The 17845-nt window shown below is 41.3% G+C and overlaps 1 protein-coding gene and 1 pseudogene across 2 annotated transcripts in view; one reads left to right on the top strand and one right to left on the bottom strand.

The window, feature by feature from the left end:
* The window catches only part of LOC308041735 (neurobeachin-like protein 1), a 347706-nt pseudogene that overhangs the window by 280461 nt on the left and 49400 nt on the right, over positions 1-17845 (bottom strand). Inside the window, exon 49 of the transcript in view lies at positions 17181-17316. The product of the transcript in view is annotated as a neurobeachin-like protein 1 (transcript). The remainder of the gene's footprint in view (positions 1-17180; positions 17317-17845) is intronic.
* LOC308041689 (alpha-aspartyl dipeptidase-like) lies at positions 80-7974 on the top strand (the record flags this gene model as incomplete). The annotated part of the gene is made up of 8 exons (XM_080346593.1): positions 80-130; positions 218-302; positions 1528-1602; positions 2191-2270; positions 3668-3841; positions 5335-5394; positions 7429-7511; positions 7896-7974. The coding sequence occupies 8 exons, from the start codon at positions 80-82 to the stop codon at positions 7972-7974; spliced, it is 687 nt and encodes a 228-aa protein (XP_080202719.1).

Genomic DNA, 17845 nt, shown 5'->3' on the forward strand with positions numbered 1-17845 from the left:
AGCCACGTCTTCAGGCCTCAAACCTACTAAGGCTCCTGAAGCAAATCAATTGTGTGTGCCTGGTCTCACTGGCTAAACCATGATTATAGACCTAGTTGAAAGATCCCTGCGTAAAAATTTTAACGTTCAGGTTTGTGATGTAGATCTTACACCTGGATTTTGCCCGGGCCCTCCCCCGGTGCGCTAAGCGCTCTCTCCCCTCTCTTCTCCCAGGAAGGTGAAGCAGGTGCTGTTCGTTCCCTACGCCCTGCACGACCGAGATGCCTACGCCCGGACCACCAGGGAGCAGTTTGAAAGCCTGGGTAAGGCTGGAGCGCCCCGGCGCAGAGTCCCGTGGGCAGCTGACGCGGAAACGGCGCCTTTGCCGAGGGAGCGGCCGTGTCGGGCTCCGGCCGTGCCGGGGGCAGCCGTGTCGCGCTCCGGCCGTGCCCGGGACCGGCCTCGCCAGCCGCTCCTGTAAGAGGAGCCGAGGTGGTGAACGCCCCTGGGCATCAACGCTGCCACAGTCCGTTTTCCTGGGCTCCGAACGGGGGTGGTGCTGCAGAGAGGGGAAGAGGGGTTTGGCCGGCTCTGCTGTAACTGGAGGGACTGCAGCACGGAGCTGGTTGCTGACTTGTGCCTAGAAGTCCATGCTTTAGAGGCCTCCGGAAGAAATCTTGTTGCAAACACTTTGTAACTACTTCAGGGGGGAAATTTTGGTTCCTGAATACTAAGTGGCATCTTTTTATCCTCCTTAGTCACGTAAGGGAATGTTTCTTCCCATGCATCTTAAACCTCTGCTCAAGCCGTGCAGCTACTGGGGTTAAGTGAAGACTATAATGCATTTCAACCAGCCAGATATTTCCATGATGAACAGCAACTGAGCTTTGCTTCGAGCAAAGATCTTTTCAGAGCAGCCTGCAGCAACATCTCCGTCTAATATCTATCACCTTTCAGGATAACTTTGGACCTGTTACTGTAGTAATAAGCAGTACTCACTTCCTTGGGCAGCACACCTTGCTCCTTATCTTGCAGAGGTTGCTGCTATCAGATGTCACATGTACTTTTGGCTCTCCTGGTACTTCCCGCACTTAGTGAACCCCAGCAAGGCAAATCTGTCAAAGCCAGACATTTTAACTGTTACCAAAAAACAAATTACAAAGATCAGATATTTGTAGTAATGCTAGACCAATGATGGCACATCACAGACTCAGAATCAAGCTGAACACTGACAGCTTTTTCCTTCTCATTTTCTAGTGAGCCGGGAATGCTCAGGGGGACTTTGTGCCTCAGGTGGCACCTGCTGAGTGAAGTGCTCTGCTCTTAGACACTGAGCATGTGTATCCATAAAGCAAAGGTTTGCTTCATAAGCCCTGCACTAACATAGGACATATACAGTTTTGTGGTGTAGAGTTCTCCAAAGTTTCCCTGGTTGTCTGGTGAGACTTTTGTCTTGAGTGGGGTATGGAGAGAAGGCAGAAGGGGTCTGACCATACCACATTCTTCTTCCAAGCTGGAGTGGCAAAAGTGAATACTTTTTCATTTAAGGTTATGGGCTGGGCAGCATTCATGAATCCTGTGATCCAGTGGAAGCTGTAAGAACATCTGAAGCAATATTTATTGGTAAGTTTTACTTTTTGCTCCCTGATGAGGGTTTATAAAGGGCACTGGATTAGTCCTGCTCAGAGCTGGCACTGTAGAGACAACAATGAAAAAGCTGGGCCTAGTGATTACTAGCAACTACAGAAAACAGTGCTTGAATTGGGAACAGTAAGACCCTGAATTTAGTGGTGGGGAGGGAAGCAGGAGAAATTTATCGATGGAACTTCATCTCCAGTAAGTTTCAAGTTATTAATTTGAACAGTACTTCAGGGTTTATAACATGATCATAGCAGCTGTATGAGCCTTATGAAGTCTGGAAGATGCAGGGCCACTGTGCTTAAACTGAGCAGAGTCCCAATGCCACGCTCCTCGTATTAGAACAGTATCTGCTGCCAAACAGCCAGCGTTGGTGTTCCAAGGACAACTCAGGGCATGAGCCCATGGCCTGCTCAGTGACCATTTGTCTGAAGCTTCTGGTTTTAGTGCTGCTCAGATCAGGATAATAGCCTGAACAGAGCATAGAAATCACTGGGTCTGCCTGGTTTGTAAAGGCTTCAATTAAAACTGTTGGTGAAAGCATGTTAAATAAGCTGGACTCCCTTTCTGCAGGAGGTGGGAACACATTCCGTCTCCTGAAAGCTCTGTATGACCACAGCCTGATACAGGAGATCAGGAAAAGAGTTCTTGAGGTAAAAACTACAGGGTTTGGGCCAAGTCTGAAAGGCAGGATCTCATGTACAAGCTCTTGTTCAGACAAATCCGAGTTGATTCCACATATTTATTTTTAATATACTTCAAATATTGAGCCATCTCATGCAGCCTGACGAACTGAAATCTGTGGCCAAATAAGGCTGTCATTAATCCTTGAAGCCTGAAAAGAAGGTCAGCAATCTGTCTGTCTAGAGCAGTTTCCCACATGTGGAACTGTAGAACCTTAGGATCAACAATGCTGCACAGCACCTTAGAAGGAAGCCCATCAACTTTAAATACTAACGAAGAATTTAATCTATGTCCAGAAACACTGGTTTTCAGCTTGAGATATCCACTTTGTATCTTGTTAATAGATACAGATGTGTTCAAGTTGCAGGTTGTCTGCTAATAAACCAGCAATAAAGCTGGATCCATACCTGCCTTCTAGACAACGCCCTGTTGATGTTGAAAGTGGTGTAATTACCTTGAGTACCTCTTGGACCTGGAATTGAGAGGTACGAGTGCCATTGAGCCCTTCTGGTCAGCAGCCCCATTCTGGCTGGTGAATCTCATAAGGCACAGCAAAAAGATGCCGTCCATGGCGGAGAACAGAAGCAAAGTGTTCCTCTAGCACTGTGGAACAGCACATGACTTCAGGCCGATTTATGCAAGTGCAGTATCTGAAAAGGCCAGCTGCCAAGAAGAAAGGTTAGCCAGGCTGTCTTAATATACAGAAGCTCAGTGCCTGTTGTGGGCAGAAACACCATAAAATGTTGGGCCCCCAGTGAAATCTAGATAGGTATTTGGTTATATTCACACCAGTTCTCTCCAGGTAGCTTATTCTTACAAATTGTTTAGCATTATCCATACACTTGTATGTTTGTGTGGAATCCTTCCAGGTACAGCATAGTACATACTACTATGTACATAGTGCTACGTACATAATAGTAATACCTACAGCGGTCATAGTGCCGGTAAGTTGATGCCGTGGCAACATTGTACTCAGCTTCAGGTGGCCCAGTCTCCTCAGAAGGTAGTTAAAAGCTAGTTCAGATATTTCCTCTAACTGCAATGTAGACAAGTTTCTCCTCTCTTAATAGCAAAGTCTAATATATGCACTGACTACCTTATAAGTTCTCTCTTGTGATGGGGTCACAGAGCTGCAAGTGCAGGACATTCAATAGCTAATTCTCCAGCAATCACGACATATACAAACTATTGCACACTTCAGAAAGCTGAATTCTTGTTTGTCTGCTTTTCACTTATGAAGTCAGCAGTGAACTGAGCTAGAAGTACTAAATCTGATCTGATCGCTGAGTCTCTGAGATTGATGGATGCTATAAAACGTAATTCCTAGTTGCAATACTGCATACTAATCATTGCTTTTGTCTTCCAGGATGGGATTCCTTACGTGGGATCCAGTGCAGGAACCAACGTTGCTACGATCAGCATCAATACTACCAATGACATGCCAATTGTTTATCCACCTTCCCTGCAGGCCCTAGGCTTAGTGCCTTTTAATATTAACGCCCACTACCTGGACCCAGATGTGAAGAGCACTCACATGGGTGTAAGTAAATCATGCCAGAGCTAATGCAGTAACCAGGGTGCAGCGGTGTAACAACAGTCCGAATTTGTGAGGCCTTACAAAGCTATATAACTCTAACAGCTGCTCTCTAGAGCAGCTGGAAATGTGAGTGGGGCAATGCCAGTGAGGCAGTAACATTTTACTCCTCCCTAAAGCTTTCCTGTGAGTGGGAAGAGGAGTTGGCAACAGTATTAGTGAGGTGGAACAGAGTGTTTCTCACCGATACTTTGCAATGTCTGAAATACTGTTGCTTCATACCTGGTGTGGAACTTGGGACAGGGCCGGGAGAGAGAAATTTGAAATGTTAAGGTGCAACGCATAGTGTATCTGGAAAGTTCTACCATAGTCTGTCTTACCTGCTGCTTCAGAAGACATAACTTAAACGTACATTAAGAGGCTTAAATATCTGAAGGACCCATCAGAACAGGGAGGTCTTGAGATTGCATGCAAACCTGTTGTGTGAGAAAATACTCAGGCGCCAGTGTCCCTGCAGAGAGCACCCCCTGTCATGTCCATCACTGAGCACGCGGGTGTGCTGGTGTGGCTGAAAGAAAAACACTTGAACCATCAAGTACAAAGACTGACATCTCCACTCTATGGAGGAGCCGATTATTGAGGAGCCTGCCAGGAGCTAATTCCTTAGGGAAGAGTTCCTATGGTGTGTCTTTTAACAGGCCAAATGCTTATAATCAAATTTCTTCTTGGGTAGAGGAAGTATTAAGAATTAGGGGACACTAAAGAGATGGAGGATCAGGGTGTGCTTCTAGAATTTAGATTAAGTTATAGGTACTCATTTAATTATCTTGGCTTGTCACTAGATGAGCAGGCAGTCTTTTCCCTATAAAAGGCTTTCGCTGTTTCTGCCGGAGGAGGCTAGAAGCTCTATGCTGTACCAAGTCCCTGCTGTGTTCCTGTGTTTCCTTACCAACAAATCCTTCTGGTTTGATTTAACTACTGTTGCTCAGTTCAGCAGCAAACCCTCAGAAAACACGGCAGAGCTGTTCACAGCAGGAAATTCTTCAGTGCGTTACCTACTTGAGGACAAAACAGGCAGATATGTAATCAGTGGAAATCCATGGGTCACTACCCTCTTTCACGAAGGTGGCATCACAGGTGTTTGCTTCCACCACTGTCCTCAGTGCTCTTGTTCTGAGAGTGATCATGAAGAGATAGCATTAAAAAAAAATAGAGCTGGATGAATTGAGTGGAAGTAAAATTTAAGGCTTTTCAGGCTAGGGATTGTGTTAGTTCTGTTTGATCAATCTACAGCAATTGCTGCTAGTGAAGAAGGGTAAAATATGTATCTATTAAAGTAAATCCTGCCACTACCTTCAATACATTAGTCTAACGAAAGCATTCTGCTTGAGGGCAAGTGCCTGATTTGTTTAATGTTAGGAAATTGCTTCGTGTCATGCTACTTGGAGGGCTCCAAGTCCTACCTTACTGCCTGGGCAGCTAATCTACACTCATTGCAGGAGACAAGAGAGGAAAGAATTCGCCAGTGTCACGAAGAACCAAACACCCCTCCAGTTCTGGTGAGTAGTAGTTCCCAGTCAGGAAGTTCATAGCTGTAGCACAATAAATATTTTAAATGCATTCTTGCTAGCTTGCAGTGGAGATTTCCCTGCCTGACAAACCTTACAGAACTGGGGCATGGAAAGCTAAGAGCTTCAACCTTGGGTTTTGCTTACTTGCAGAAGATGTGTTAGAACAAATGAAATGCATTCTGCTGATTAAATGTGTGGAGTCCTGTTGCCAAACACATTTTAGGCAGCTCTGATCTTTCCAGTCAGTGGCCAGTCATAAGGTGTATGTTGGGGGTGATGTGCATGCAGATTGTAAGATACCTCCCCTGAATCTTTTTGCAGATATTCTTAACTTTACATGATGTTTCATTCTCTGTAGGTTCTGAATTTGCTCATTCAGTAGTAATTACAGTACATCTGTCTGGGGAAGTGGGACCTCTGCGTTTCCTGTCCCTGTGCTTCAGCTTGGAGTATAAAGTTTGTGCTCTAACAAACCCAGCTGGCTGGTGCTTGGCCCAAAGTGCATCTAAGAATGGTGGCAGCACAAGTTCAGGGTGTTTCAAAAAGATGGACCCAATCTGAAATCACAACACAAGGTGTTTTGGGGTCTGTCGTTCTGAAACACCCTGTAACTAGTGTAAAAAAAAGAAATAATAACTGTCCCGTCCCAACAGATGGGATGATGGATGAGTTAACTCTAGACGTGACACGTGCCCTGACTCAACAGATGAGAACAGGTGTGAGTTAACTCTGGGTTAATTCTGTGCGGTTATGTGAAGTGAATGACAGACAATCACCTCCAAGGTCCAATTCAATTGTGAGTTTTAGTAAAAGTTCTTGTTGGAATATTGGTTACAGCGAATGGTGACTTGGAAAAAGTATAACAGAACTTATCAACACGTTAATAGCGAAAATCCTACTGCAAGCGATATGCTGGCAACCATCAGTAGCTATAATATGAAATTTAACCAAAGATCAACAGCAGAGCTTAAAGATGGTGTTATCCTTATATGTTCAAAAGGGAAAGGGAGAAAGGGAGTACTGAAGGAGAGACAAAGAAATGGGGGTATAGAAAAAAGGAGAGAAGGAAAGAGCAGAGAGAAAGGAAGAAAGAAAAGAGTGAGGGATCCAGTCTCTTACGGCCCCACAGTGTGGATGACAGGACTTGTACGATGATGTGTAGCCTTGGTGTTCCACGGCGAGGATGCTGGGGTCAGGAGCACAGCGTCCTCCGATGTCTGGTTCAGAGTGAGGGTCCTCAGCGTGCTGGTATTGGTGAGGCCAAGCTGGTATTCCCTTCGCTGAGACTGGTAGACTGGTATTCCCTTGGCAAGGCCGAGCTGGTATTCCCCAAACCGTGCTGGTTTAGGTGAGCTTTGTATAGCTCCCAGAGTAGAGGAAAGTCTTGCAGGGGGGCGGGAAGTGGTGATTGTGAAAGAGGGACAAGTCTGGACAAGTCCTGGGCCACACTGAGGGTCTACGGCTTGCCCCTTTTGTGTCATGCAGAAATCAGAGGGAAGTGGTGATTGCAAAAGATGAACAAGCTTCAACAAGCCCTGGGCCATGTTAAAGGGTCTCAACTTTTTGCCTTTTTTTGCCAGGCTGGACATATAACGAGATGGGGCTATGTGCCCCCCAGCACATCCTCCATCTCTGGTCGGTCAACTGGCCTGATCTGTGGCTCCTTAGCTCGTCATTGATGTGTAGATCACAGTTCCCCCTGCTCTGAATGTGTCTTCTGGCTGAACTAGTTTTGTCACAATGTTTTCAGCCATGATCCTTATCAATGCTCAACAACTGGAAAAACACATTTTCTTTTTCTCCTTAATGGTTTGTCCTTCTTTAAAAGGGAAAAATAAGCAAGAAAAGCAGCTTCTAAAACAAGATAACTCACCTAAATTTGTCTTGGCAACTTTGTTAGAAATAAATGAGTGAGAAAGTCTTGTTGGTAGTCATGGTGAGCTGCACTAAGACTGCTTGTGACAAGCATTCTAGCCTTACAAATAGCTTGAAAATAACATTAAATGCTTACACCTACATTAGGGCTTGCGGGAAGGTGCGATGCTGCTAGTGGAAGGAGACAAAGCCACCTTGCAAGGAGTGACAGGAGCACGTCTGTTTTTGAGGTAAGTGCTTCATTTGAATTGAAATGGATATCCTCCTTCAGATAGATAGGAAGAGAGACTTCTGTTAGACTCCTTGTCCACGCTGCCTGTTCCTCACATCAGAAATTAATCCCTTGTTTCCCTTTCCCATTCTCTTTTTGAAGGCCAGAGGAATGCCAGTTTGGCCCTAACGTGTTCAACTCTAGAACACGGGAACTCATGTCTTTAGTCATATGAACGTTTACCAAGAAATCTAATATGTCTTTCCCATGACGCAGGCAAGGAAGAGAGTCAAAACTCTGCATGTTCTGAATAAGGATGCTTTGTTCTATCCCTCATAACAGATGGAAGCACAGTTGTCCTAGCTCCTGTTAAAGCTCACAACATGTTTTGTCTCATTTACAGGGGTAAGAAACCAACTGAACATGAGCCTGGAACAGATTTCAGTTTCCTCCTGATTGACAGTAATCTCCAGAATCTGTAGCCTTGCATATTCTGCAGCAAAAGTCACTTTATGGGAATGCAATGAGGAGGAAGCAGAGAGATGCTTCTAGTTCCAGGGTGGGTGGAGAACCTTATCTTCATAAATAAAGATAAATATGCATTAGTGGGCTCTTCTCCCCAACCTAACGCATGTCTTGGACACCTCTACCAGCAAAAAGTCAAATTTTATTGCAATACTTGAGTAATCATAGCTATTCTTAGTCTGAAAGTGTCTGTACATCCATGTATCCACTTTGATTACTTCCCCACCAGAAGAAAGTTATTTCAACACAACCAAGACTGGATAGCAAGTCAGCTCTTCCTGCTGCCCAGCTTTACCTGCCAAATGAAATAATTGTTCCTTTAGTGTACTCCACACCATTGGTTTCATTTTGGGGCTGTTAATAAAGGGAGAAGTTATGCATTGAATTGCTTTTATTTGCTTCAGACTCATGTTAAATAGATACAATACTAATTATGTACAAAAGTGTGCATGTTAAAAATTGTCAGGTTACAAACTTGCAAATCCTAGAAAAGTGCAAAATTTTGAAACATCTTCCACCATGCTGTACAGAAAGAAAATCCATCGTTAGCCAATATACACACTCTTAAAACATACTGATCGAAACAAAATAAGACATATAGTATACTCTTAAAGCACCTAGAAGGGAAAACGATATTGCACAGAAGACTGTCAGCAAGTTCATTACAGTGCCTGAAGGCTCATTTTGAAAGTAGATATTTACAACACTCCCCACTACCTAACATTTAACTCTTAAAAAAGGCATTTTTTGGCATTTAAAAATCCATTTATAATTGCACAATCTGTAAGAGTTATCAGAAAATATGGTTAACCGCTGCTGTAAGGCCTTTGTTTCCACTCTCTCATTAGCTTTAGTAAAAATCCATCAAGCAAGCTGAGCAGCATCACGGCTTCCACCAAAACAGACTGAAGGGACGCAAATCTTAATGAGCAGTGTTTCTCTAATCTTAGATTAAGCTGCTTCTGTGAAGAGTTGAATCGGAACACGTATCGCAAGTTTTCCTTGATGATTTTTTTCCCCTCGTAGCTTTCTTCAAGCAATAGCTCACAGCTACATATGACTAAAGCAGCACTGTCAGGTGCAACACTAAGTTTATGTTGAAAAGTTACTACTTCAAGGGAAAAAATATGGCTCACCCAAGAGGAAAATACTGACTGAGACAGGAAGCTAAATAAACAAGTGGCCTGTAAATTCAGTTAGGTCTCTGATATATATGGCTGGATGTTTTATATTTCAATCTCAAAACACCTTAGCAGCTTTAAACCATAATCTTTACTGACAATCATGCTTCTGGGACAGAAGACATGTTTTAAAACTGTGTTTGTGCTGAGTATAATCACAGACCTAAGCTCCTGCCAAACTTCCCAGCCCAGCAGATGAAAATAAAAAGAACACACAACTGGAGGAACGCTCTCCTGAAGAAAAGCAGCGCAACATCTATTTTATGTGTGCTATTTGGGTAAATGGTAACTAAAAGAAACACACACCAGTTTTCTTCCACAGATGCACAGTGAAAAGGTGAATTGAAACCAAAGGGTACCTTTGAATTAACGCTACAAGCAGTTCCTCACACCTGGGGTGTTCAAGCCTGCCGTAAGATGAGCAGCACTCGGCTCAGGCTCTGCACAACATGCTGTGCTGCCTTCGGAGGTGTTTCTGCATTCAGGCATCTGATGGCTATTTTAAACTGTAGCTTTTCAGAAAACCCTTGCTTCCTATGACAGTATGTGCTAACAATGGCAATCAGTAATAAGAAGGAGAATGTGGCTCCTTGGGATGGAAGGAAAGACATCTTCCCAATGCTTCAGTTGAGTCTAACGTTGGTGTACAGTGAACCCAGATGCATATGACTGCGCAAAAACTATTTCCGCCAAAGGAGACCGCTAACAAGTGTCTTTACAGCTGGAACTGACACAGTCTTTTAAACCAAAAAGCATGAAAAGCTCATTCTAGAAAGCACTGAAGCACATGCTTGAATTTCCACCCAATTAAATATAACCCTATGTTGTGCTTTCATCTAACAATATTTAATATATCAGGCCTTAGGTTCACATTAGGATATGCGTTCATATGTTGTTTTTTCAAATAGATTCCTTGACAGGAAATAAAGTATTCACAGCACGTAGCCTCAGCATCTAAGCTGGCTATCAAGGGGCCACTAGCGGCGGAACAGAGGAGTCCCTTCAGGTGACAACACAGAGCATGTGTCTACACAGACTCAATGCAGGAACAGAAGGGCTGACATCTACTCTACTGCCCTCCCTAGCTCTAAAGCTCCCTACCATACCATAATTCCTATAGAGATACACATTTTCAACTAAATACAGATACACAGTAAAAGTTCGGTGAAGCATCTGGCTGCTGTGCATGTATTTTGTAATGATTTTGTTAACCGAGATTGGGAAAGACAGAGGAAACACGGAGGAGGGGGCCATGGTGTAGGGAAGTGAGCCTTACAGCTCCCATTGATTAGGGCACGAGTTAAAAGACCTACCTAATTATTGTGCATTACAAATAAATTCATAATTCCTGCAGACTACCTTAAAGTAGACTGATGTAAGACTGTTATCAGTTCCATATAGAATTTTTACAGTGCAGAAACTCAGTTCTTTGCACTTAAAGGACACAGAAATACAACTTTAAAGAAGATCCTTATGAAGCAGCCAATTGACTAGACTATTTAAAGCCTATAAAGACTTTGATAAACCTCTTTTGTGATAACATTCATGATCTAAGGTATAACAGCGGGAAAAATGTTTCTTTATGTCAATGTTGCAGATTAGCAAAGCAACTGTAATCTGTGTGTGTTAGTGCCTTTTCTTCTTTTCTTTTTAAAACAAAACAGGCTTCCTAAAACCTGATTTCCACAATGTGTATTAACCATGAAGAGAAGTGCAGTTAGTTTAAGATTGGGAATATTATTTTTTTGTTGGTGTTGGTAAAGTACATGGATAATAGAAAAGCTGGCTTTTAGATATCCTATTAGTGAGTATTAGATAACAAGTAAATTGATATAGGATAATTCGCTTAAGTCAGATGCAAACTTGAACAGCAAATATTCTGCTTTCTGAATGCTCCTATAGTAGAAAAACTGCACAGACTGGATAAGATTCTTCACTATAGATGAAAAGACAACCAAAATACTACCAAGAATTACAAGTGAATTGATAAAGAGAAATTTAACAAACATTTTACTTGAAATAAAGGAGAGATGTCTTCTAAATATCATCCTTTGGCGTGCAAGTTCAGAACTGTGCTAGGGAGAAGTGACTCAATGCTGCAAGCTACTTGTTCTCATCTATATGCAGCTATGAAAAGAGTCAGTTTGCAGTTTCTTTTAGATATCCATATTTACACTCCTACTTGCTCAGCTTTGAATGTAAGCATATCTTCAGCTTTTATAAATATCATTAGGGTTGTTCCAAAAAGTAAAAGAAAGAAGATACCACCAAGAAGATCTTGACAAGTGTAGTGTTAGGAAACAACTGTCGCTTCAGACTATTTTATTCTGAATTCCCAATCAGAATGCTCTCATCTCACAGCTTTAATTTTTACAATTAAATAAATCTTGTTTCAAAAGCAAAGGAAAATCTTATTTCACCAATCCTACATGAAAAACAAAATGTGATCCTAAGTTTTACTGACTTGAGGAAACCAAAGAATTATGAAAGTCAGTTCACTAATTCACAGTGCACTGCACAACAGACTGCAATTCAACCAACGTGAACAGCTGATCAGAAAAAATCACTTTCTACTTTTAAAAAGACTTACACAAATACGTTAAAACCAAAAGAAACAACACACCAGCTGACGCTCACATTGACCACCTATATCTTTCAATTAGAGCTGGGTTTAGGTAAAAGCAAAGTGCAGACCTTCAGACCTACAGGGGTCTTTCCAGCAAGGCTCTGGCAAGAGCTGGTGTGCACCTCCCATCCTCAAGGACCAGATAACACATCAAAAGGCGATGGCTGTCACTGTTGTGCGTAGAGCACGAGGCAGCTCCGAGCTCACCCGTCCCCTCTTCGTTCCGCTGCTTCGTGCAGAGCGCAAACCAGGCTCAAGTCTGAGCCTGAGAACTCTCCACATTCAAACCCATCCCAGATATTGGTGAAGACCACCTAATGCTTGTGATGCACTAAAATGACGGTATTCAAATGTCAAAGCTCTTCACCATTAACTCTTTCATCCCCAATTATTGCAACTACATGATATTTTACTTAAACTGACAGAGTGTATTCCGTATTCTTTAACATTAAACTACTAACGACATTAATTCAACTGTTGTATAAACATACCTAAACCACTGTAGGACGTTTTCAAACCCTCTCTGTGCAAGTCACAAAAAAACCCTGATGCTCTCACCAAACCTGTCTCCTCAGTTTTTCCACTTGATTCTACCAGCCTGAAACATCATCCTTTCCTGCCCCCTTCCCCTGCAAGTAAACACTTAAACTCATCTATGCGTTTAAACAGAACATATATGCATTCTTATAAAAGTCACCAACTCAATGCCCCAAATGAGTTGTTTTCAGCTTCCCATAATACAGGAAAGTCTCAGAGCTGAACTGAAATTCTTCTCAACTGCTCCCGAAAGAGCTTCCCTGAAATTCTTTCTTCATGAAATCAAAATGGACAGACATACGTCACATTCTCATATACACACTTAATACTTTCATAGTATCCTTAGTATTCTTACTGGATAGGTAATTGATTAAAAATAGTATTTTTCACTTCTCTATAGCTTATTTGAAAATAGGGGATGTGGGCTTTTTTACGTACATCGAGCCTCAAAATAACCACACCACTCTATTTCTTGAAACTTAATGCTCTCTTGTCAAGTGACTCAGAGAAATAATTCTTATTTTCTCCTAACTTTCCAGACAATCCAGTCTCTCACAGTGATTAATCAGAATATTGCAACTATGCATAGACCCCACTTGCTCACTAGTCTGATTTATTATCTCATTTAGAAAAGTTAAGAAGCAGCAACGCAACTTTCTTTACACAGCACAGTAATCAGTCATTAAGAGGGATTTCTTTTTTCCAGTAAAGAAATTGAGGAGAAGAAAACAGTTTGAATGAGACTAACAGAACTTGTGAAGGTTTCTCTTTTTGCTGGGTAAGGAGGTATTACTATTTCTACAAAGTTAATAAATATTGTGCTAAAAGTTAATGAAATGAGATTATACCCTATGGAGTTCCTCAGGTAGTTCAACAGCTCCCCAGAGACAGGGAGTATCTGGTAACATTTATAGGAGATATAACACACATTCATTTCCATAAATAAATAAAAATGACAAGAAAAGTGATGGTGGGGGAAGAAAGCAATAGCCAAAAGGGAACATACTAGCCAACAATCACTTATAGTTTTGTCTTACATCTATATGCCCTTTACCCCATGATATTTTCTCCTTTTGATAGACATTCATACATGTATATACATATATACACACAAACATACACACATCTATACACATGCACACATACTTTCGTACGCCGATCCAAAAATTCCTATTTTTCTCTCAGTCTTAAACACATCTTGAAAATGGATACGTTATCTGTTGCCCTGCTTTGTTTTACAGAAAAAAAATATATGGCTAACAACTAGTTTGCTGAACATCAGGCCAAGAAACAAAAAGGTGCCATTTAACTAAATTGTGCTGCAGTGCTGTCAAAATGATTTTGCAGTGGAAATTCATCTTTTGTTGGTACGAGTTGCCTTACTAATGAAGCAGATTGATCTTTGACCAATATAGATACTGATTATTTCTCTGTATTTTTCAAGATATTACATATATTACGGTATTTCTTGATGTATTTCTTAGTCTAGTTAACAATATAAATAATTTTCAGCAGCAAGTATTTCCTACCTCCTTTAGCTCCTTTACCACCTTCAACTCCTTTGAAGTTATTCATGTCTGTGCTTTAACCAATTTCTGATAATTAAGCAGTGCAACACAGGTGTTCCTTGCAGAACAGCCTAAGACTGGAGCTACAAAAAAGATAGCAATAGCCATTTACAGGAACAAATTGCAATACATTGTTCATTGGGCTAAAAACATATTGAAAAGGTTGTAATGTCACCTATCTCAATTCTGAATCTGACCACTGCAACTGCCAGAATTTTAATTTACTGCTGGGGAATTACAATGCTGTCAAAGCAAAGCCAAATACCCTCTTTGTGATCAAGGAACATCTGACCCTATGCAGCTTTACATCAAATGCTACTTATCTTAAATTCAATTAGCAAGCTTGGGTTTGGAGGTTTGGGTGTCTTTGTTTTTGTTTTATTTTCTTTCATTTTGTTCCTGAAACACAGTTATAGCAGCCATTTAGAGAGGGATTGTGCTGTGAGCAAGTCAACACCGTTAAGGAAAAATATGCAAGCAAGCTAACTTGCATGAGTACATATGCTTATTACTGTACCTCTACCATTGGTTCATCTTCAACAGATTTAAGAATCAAGCCCCTGAAAGTTGAGATACACATTTAAAGTGACCAAAAGATTAGACATGTTTCTGGAATCCACAAGAGAAGGTAGCAGCAATCACTTGCAATCTTGAGTGTTATATTCAGTCTCTCCTGATGAAATCTGGCTGAGCCGTTTGCTTTATCCCCACAGCTTTCGGGAAAGCTGACCTGAGCGCATCTGTTTAAAAGTAATTCAGAGAAACAAAAGGAGGTGGAAGGGATAAGGTGGATAAATTAAAAAGGAATTTAGACACTGATTCTGGTGAAATGCAGGCACTACAATGTACTGCATAAACAAAATTAGACTAACAAAAATTATTTGAAAACAAACTAAAGGTTACACTTAGGGATGATTCTTGGGACTGACAAAAAACAACAGACAAAACACTGATCAGAGTCTTCTCTGATTTTGAACGGTTAAAGGGTTATTACCAAGTAATGCAGACTTGTTACTTATCCTACTTCAAATGGCTTAGAAACAGTGTTTCGATTGCTATTTTGATAGGAAGGAAAAGAGGTGAATGTGAAGCAAAAAAGAAGCAAAGTAGAAGAAAGGACGTTTTATTTTAGAGATTTCAAACAGAAATTGCTAGAAGTGAAAAGGAAAAGATAAGCAAAATGCAAGGCAGTGACAGCAGAATGGAGGAAAGAGAGAAAGGTTATCTCCTGGTGTCAGATTTATACAGTCTTCCAAAGATCCTGGGTGAAGTGCCCAGAGTAAAATTTAAACCAGAAGTAATTCATATTGAGTAAGTATACAGAAGTATAGACAGATAACAAGCAACCAGAGGCCACGTTAAATCCAGCATCTGGTAGGTTTGCCATCTGACAACAATTTGTAAGAAACTGTTTTAATTTCTTTCTTAAATATAAGGCTTAAGATTGGCCAGTAGCGATTAGCCTGGCAGCTAATTAGGTTGTGAAATCCCTCACAGTTCAACAAACAAGGTGCGTGTCTGAAGAGCGCAGCTTTGAGAACAGCTCCCAGCACTCGGAACTACAAGTTAAGCTTGCTCAACAACGGTGTCATTGCAGCAGCAGCCTGCTAGAAAAGGCACAGGGATCGGCACGGGCGGGTGAGCATCCCCCAGACCGTGCAGCATCCCAAACAGCCACGTCATTGTTAAAAATACAGTGACATTTGTTGTACTTCACTTCGTACTGGATACTGTCAATGCAGAAACACTAAAGGCCAATCTTAATACCAAGCAGCATTTCACCGTATGCACAATAAAGTTGGTCTCTCCCTTTATCCCAAGGATCAGTATCACCACAAAAAGCCAGAACTACAACACTGTCTTCTGTATAAGGATAAAATTCTAGAAATTCATATATTCCTTCCAAACTACAAATAATTCAAAGAAATACCTCACATACATATGCTTTTCAAATATATTGACTGATGGCATTATAGAAAACTAGAAAATCTGGGACATAATGTTGTTCCTTAAAAAAAAAATCTATTCACATAGATATTAAGCTTGCAGATCATCTGAATTATAAACAGATTATCCTGAAAAAAAATTCATATAAGGAATCCAGTCTTTGGAACAACACTTTCTCCATAGTTAGAAAAATAGATATGATTAACAGCTGAAAGAAAAAAAGCCTTCGGTCTAATGATATACATACATTTCAGCCTACAAAAGATCTTTGCTAAGGAACAGGATGCTGAGAAATGACAGTGACATTAAAACTGTCATTACAAACGTATGTTTAACCCCATCAGAAGCACCTCTCTGTCAATTGTGCAGTAGGACAAAGTCCAGCTGCAGGTCAGTGGGAACCTCCCTCCCCATCCGCTGCAAAGTCAGGCTAACACTGTGGGAAGCCTGGTTCAAATATAAAACCATGTATCTCCTAGCTAAAACACTTTAAACTACCAGCAAATAAAGTCGCTCTGTTTTCACAATTAAAATATAAAATTAAATTAAGACACTTTTCTGGCATTTACTAAAGGTCATGCAAAAGTGGTAATCACATGTTCAAATAAATACACCGCAGCACAATGGAGATTGGGTTATAAAGAGAAGCAGGTTTAAACTAACCCAAGTACTTTGAAAATCATGACAAGAAGTACTTAAAGCAAAATCGTTCTGCACAAGCAAAACTGGGCACAGCTATTTGACAGATGGATGCTCTGTATTTGATATTGCATAAGCAGTACCAACAAGTTTCTATTCACCATATGGAGCACAGAGCATATTGGAAACCTACACAAGTGATTCTTTGTGCACTGTAATTAGAGACTCTGAACAGAAAGCAGTAATATTTTTTTCCCCAGTGTCAATCAATGCGTATCAAAAGATCTGACAGAAAGCATGAGAAATAAAGTAGCTTGCTCTCTTTCGCTTCAGTTTTCTTCTGGAAAATTATTTCATCAAGAAGTGACTGACAACACTATCACGTTCAGAAAAAGTTAGCTACTATGACTTTGCTTATTCAGATGTGAGTGATAAGGTTTGCAAGTTAGTCCAGCTGAGCTTCCCATCTATGATCCCTATAAACCTTTGATTCTTAATGAGAAATTTCAGTAGAGCAGTCTCAATAGTTATTTTTTTCCCACTGAAAACTGAAACTTGCTCTTAAATTTACCCTGCCATAGAGGAGACCTCTTGCTCAACTGGAAAGCAGATATAAGTGAGCTTCCCACTGTTCGGTAGAAAAAGTTCTTGATGGTGGGTTTTACCTCTGCGGGCTTGCCAACACCAACGATAATCAACTTGCCGTCCTCCAAGCCAACAAGGATGTGGCTGTACTCTTTGGTGACAGAAATGCAGTGAATTGGCAGTCGCATGGCTAAGGGGGAGATGCTCAGGCTCAGGCTGCAATGATCAAAAACCACAGAGACAAAGCTCATCACGTATGTGTTTGCACATATGGCAAAGAATCACACTGCAGTTGAAATTGTTGTCTGTGGGATGCACTATAAAACACAGCTTCTCGATATCCAGTTCGCTATTTCAATTATTGTAAACTGCTACGGAACGACCTAGTCATACTCCAGAATGGAGTTCAAATAACAAGAACAGGCATAGATGTGTCAGTAAATTAAGACATTTTCACTGAAGAACAGTAACATTACCCCCACAACTGCCTAAACGACAAAGATCCCTCCCATTCTGAGGAGCAATGGAGCTCTACAGAGTGCAGCAGTAAGGAGAGTTTGAAACTCAGTGCAGAACTACATGAGACGTGATCCTGCAATTGCTGAGCTCCCAGTGACTAATCAGACATGGGGACAATCACAGCTCGCAGATGTCAGACACAGCTCTTCCCGAATTCTGTCAGTTCTAGGTGTATAATTGGGACAAATGCCTGGTATAACCTCCCATTTTTCTTTTCTCCTTATCT

Source organism: Nesoenas mayeri (genome assembly GCF_963082525.1).
Source record: "Nesoenas mayeri genome assembly, chromosome: 6".
NCBI classification, from domain to species: domain Eukaryota; kingdom Metazoa; phylum Chordata; class Aves; order Columbiformes; family Columbidae; genus Nesoenas; species Nesoenas mayeri.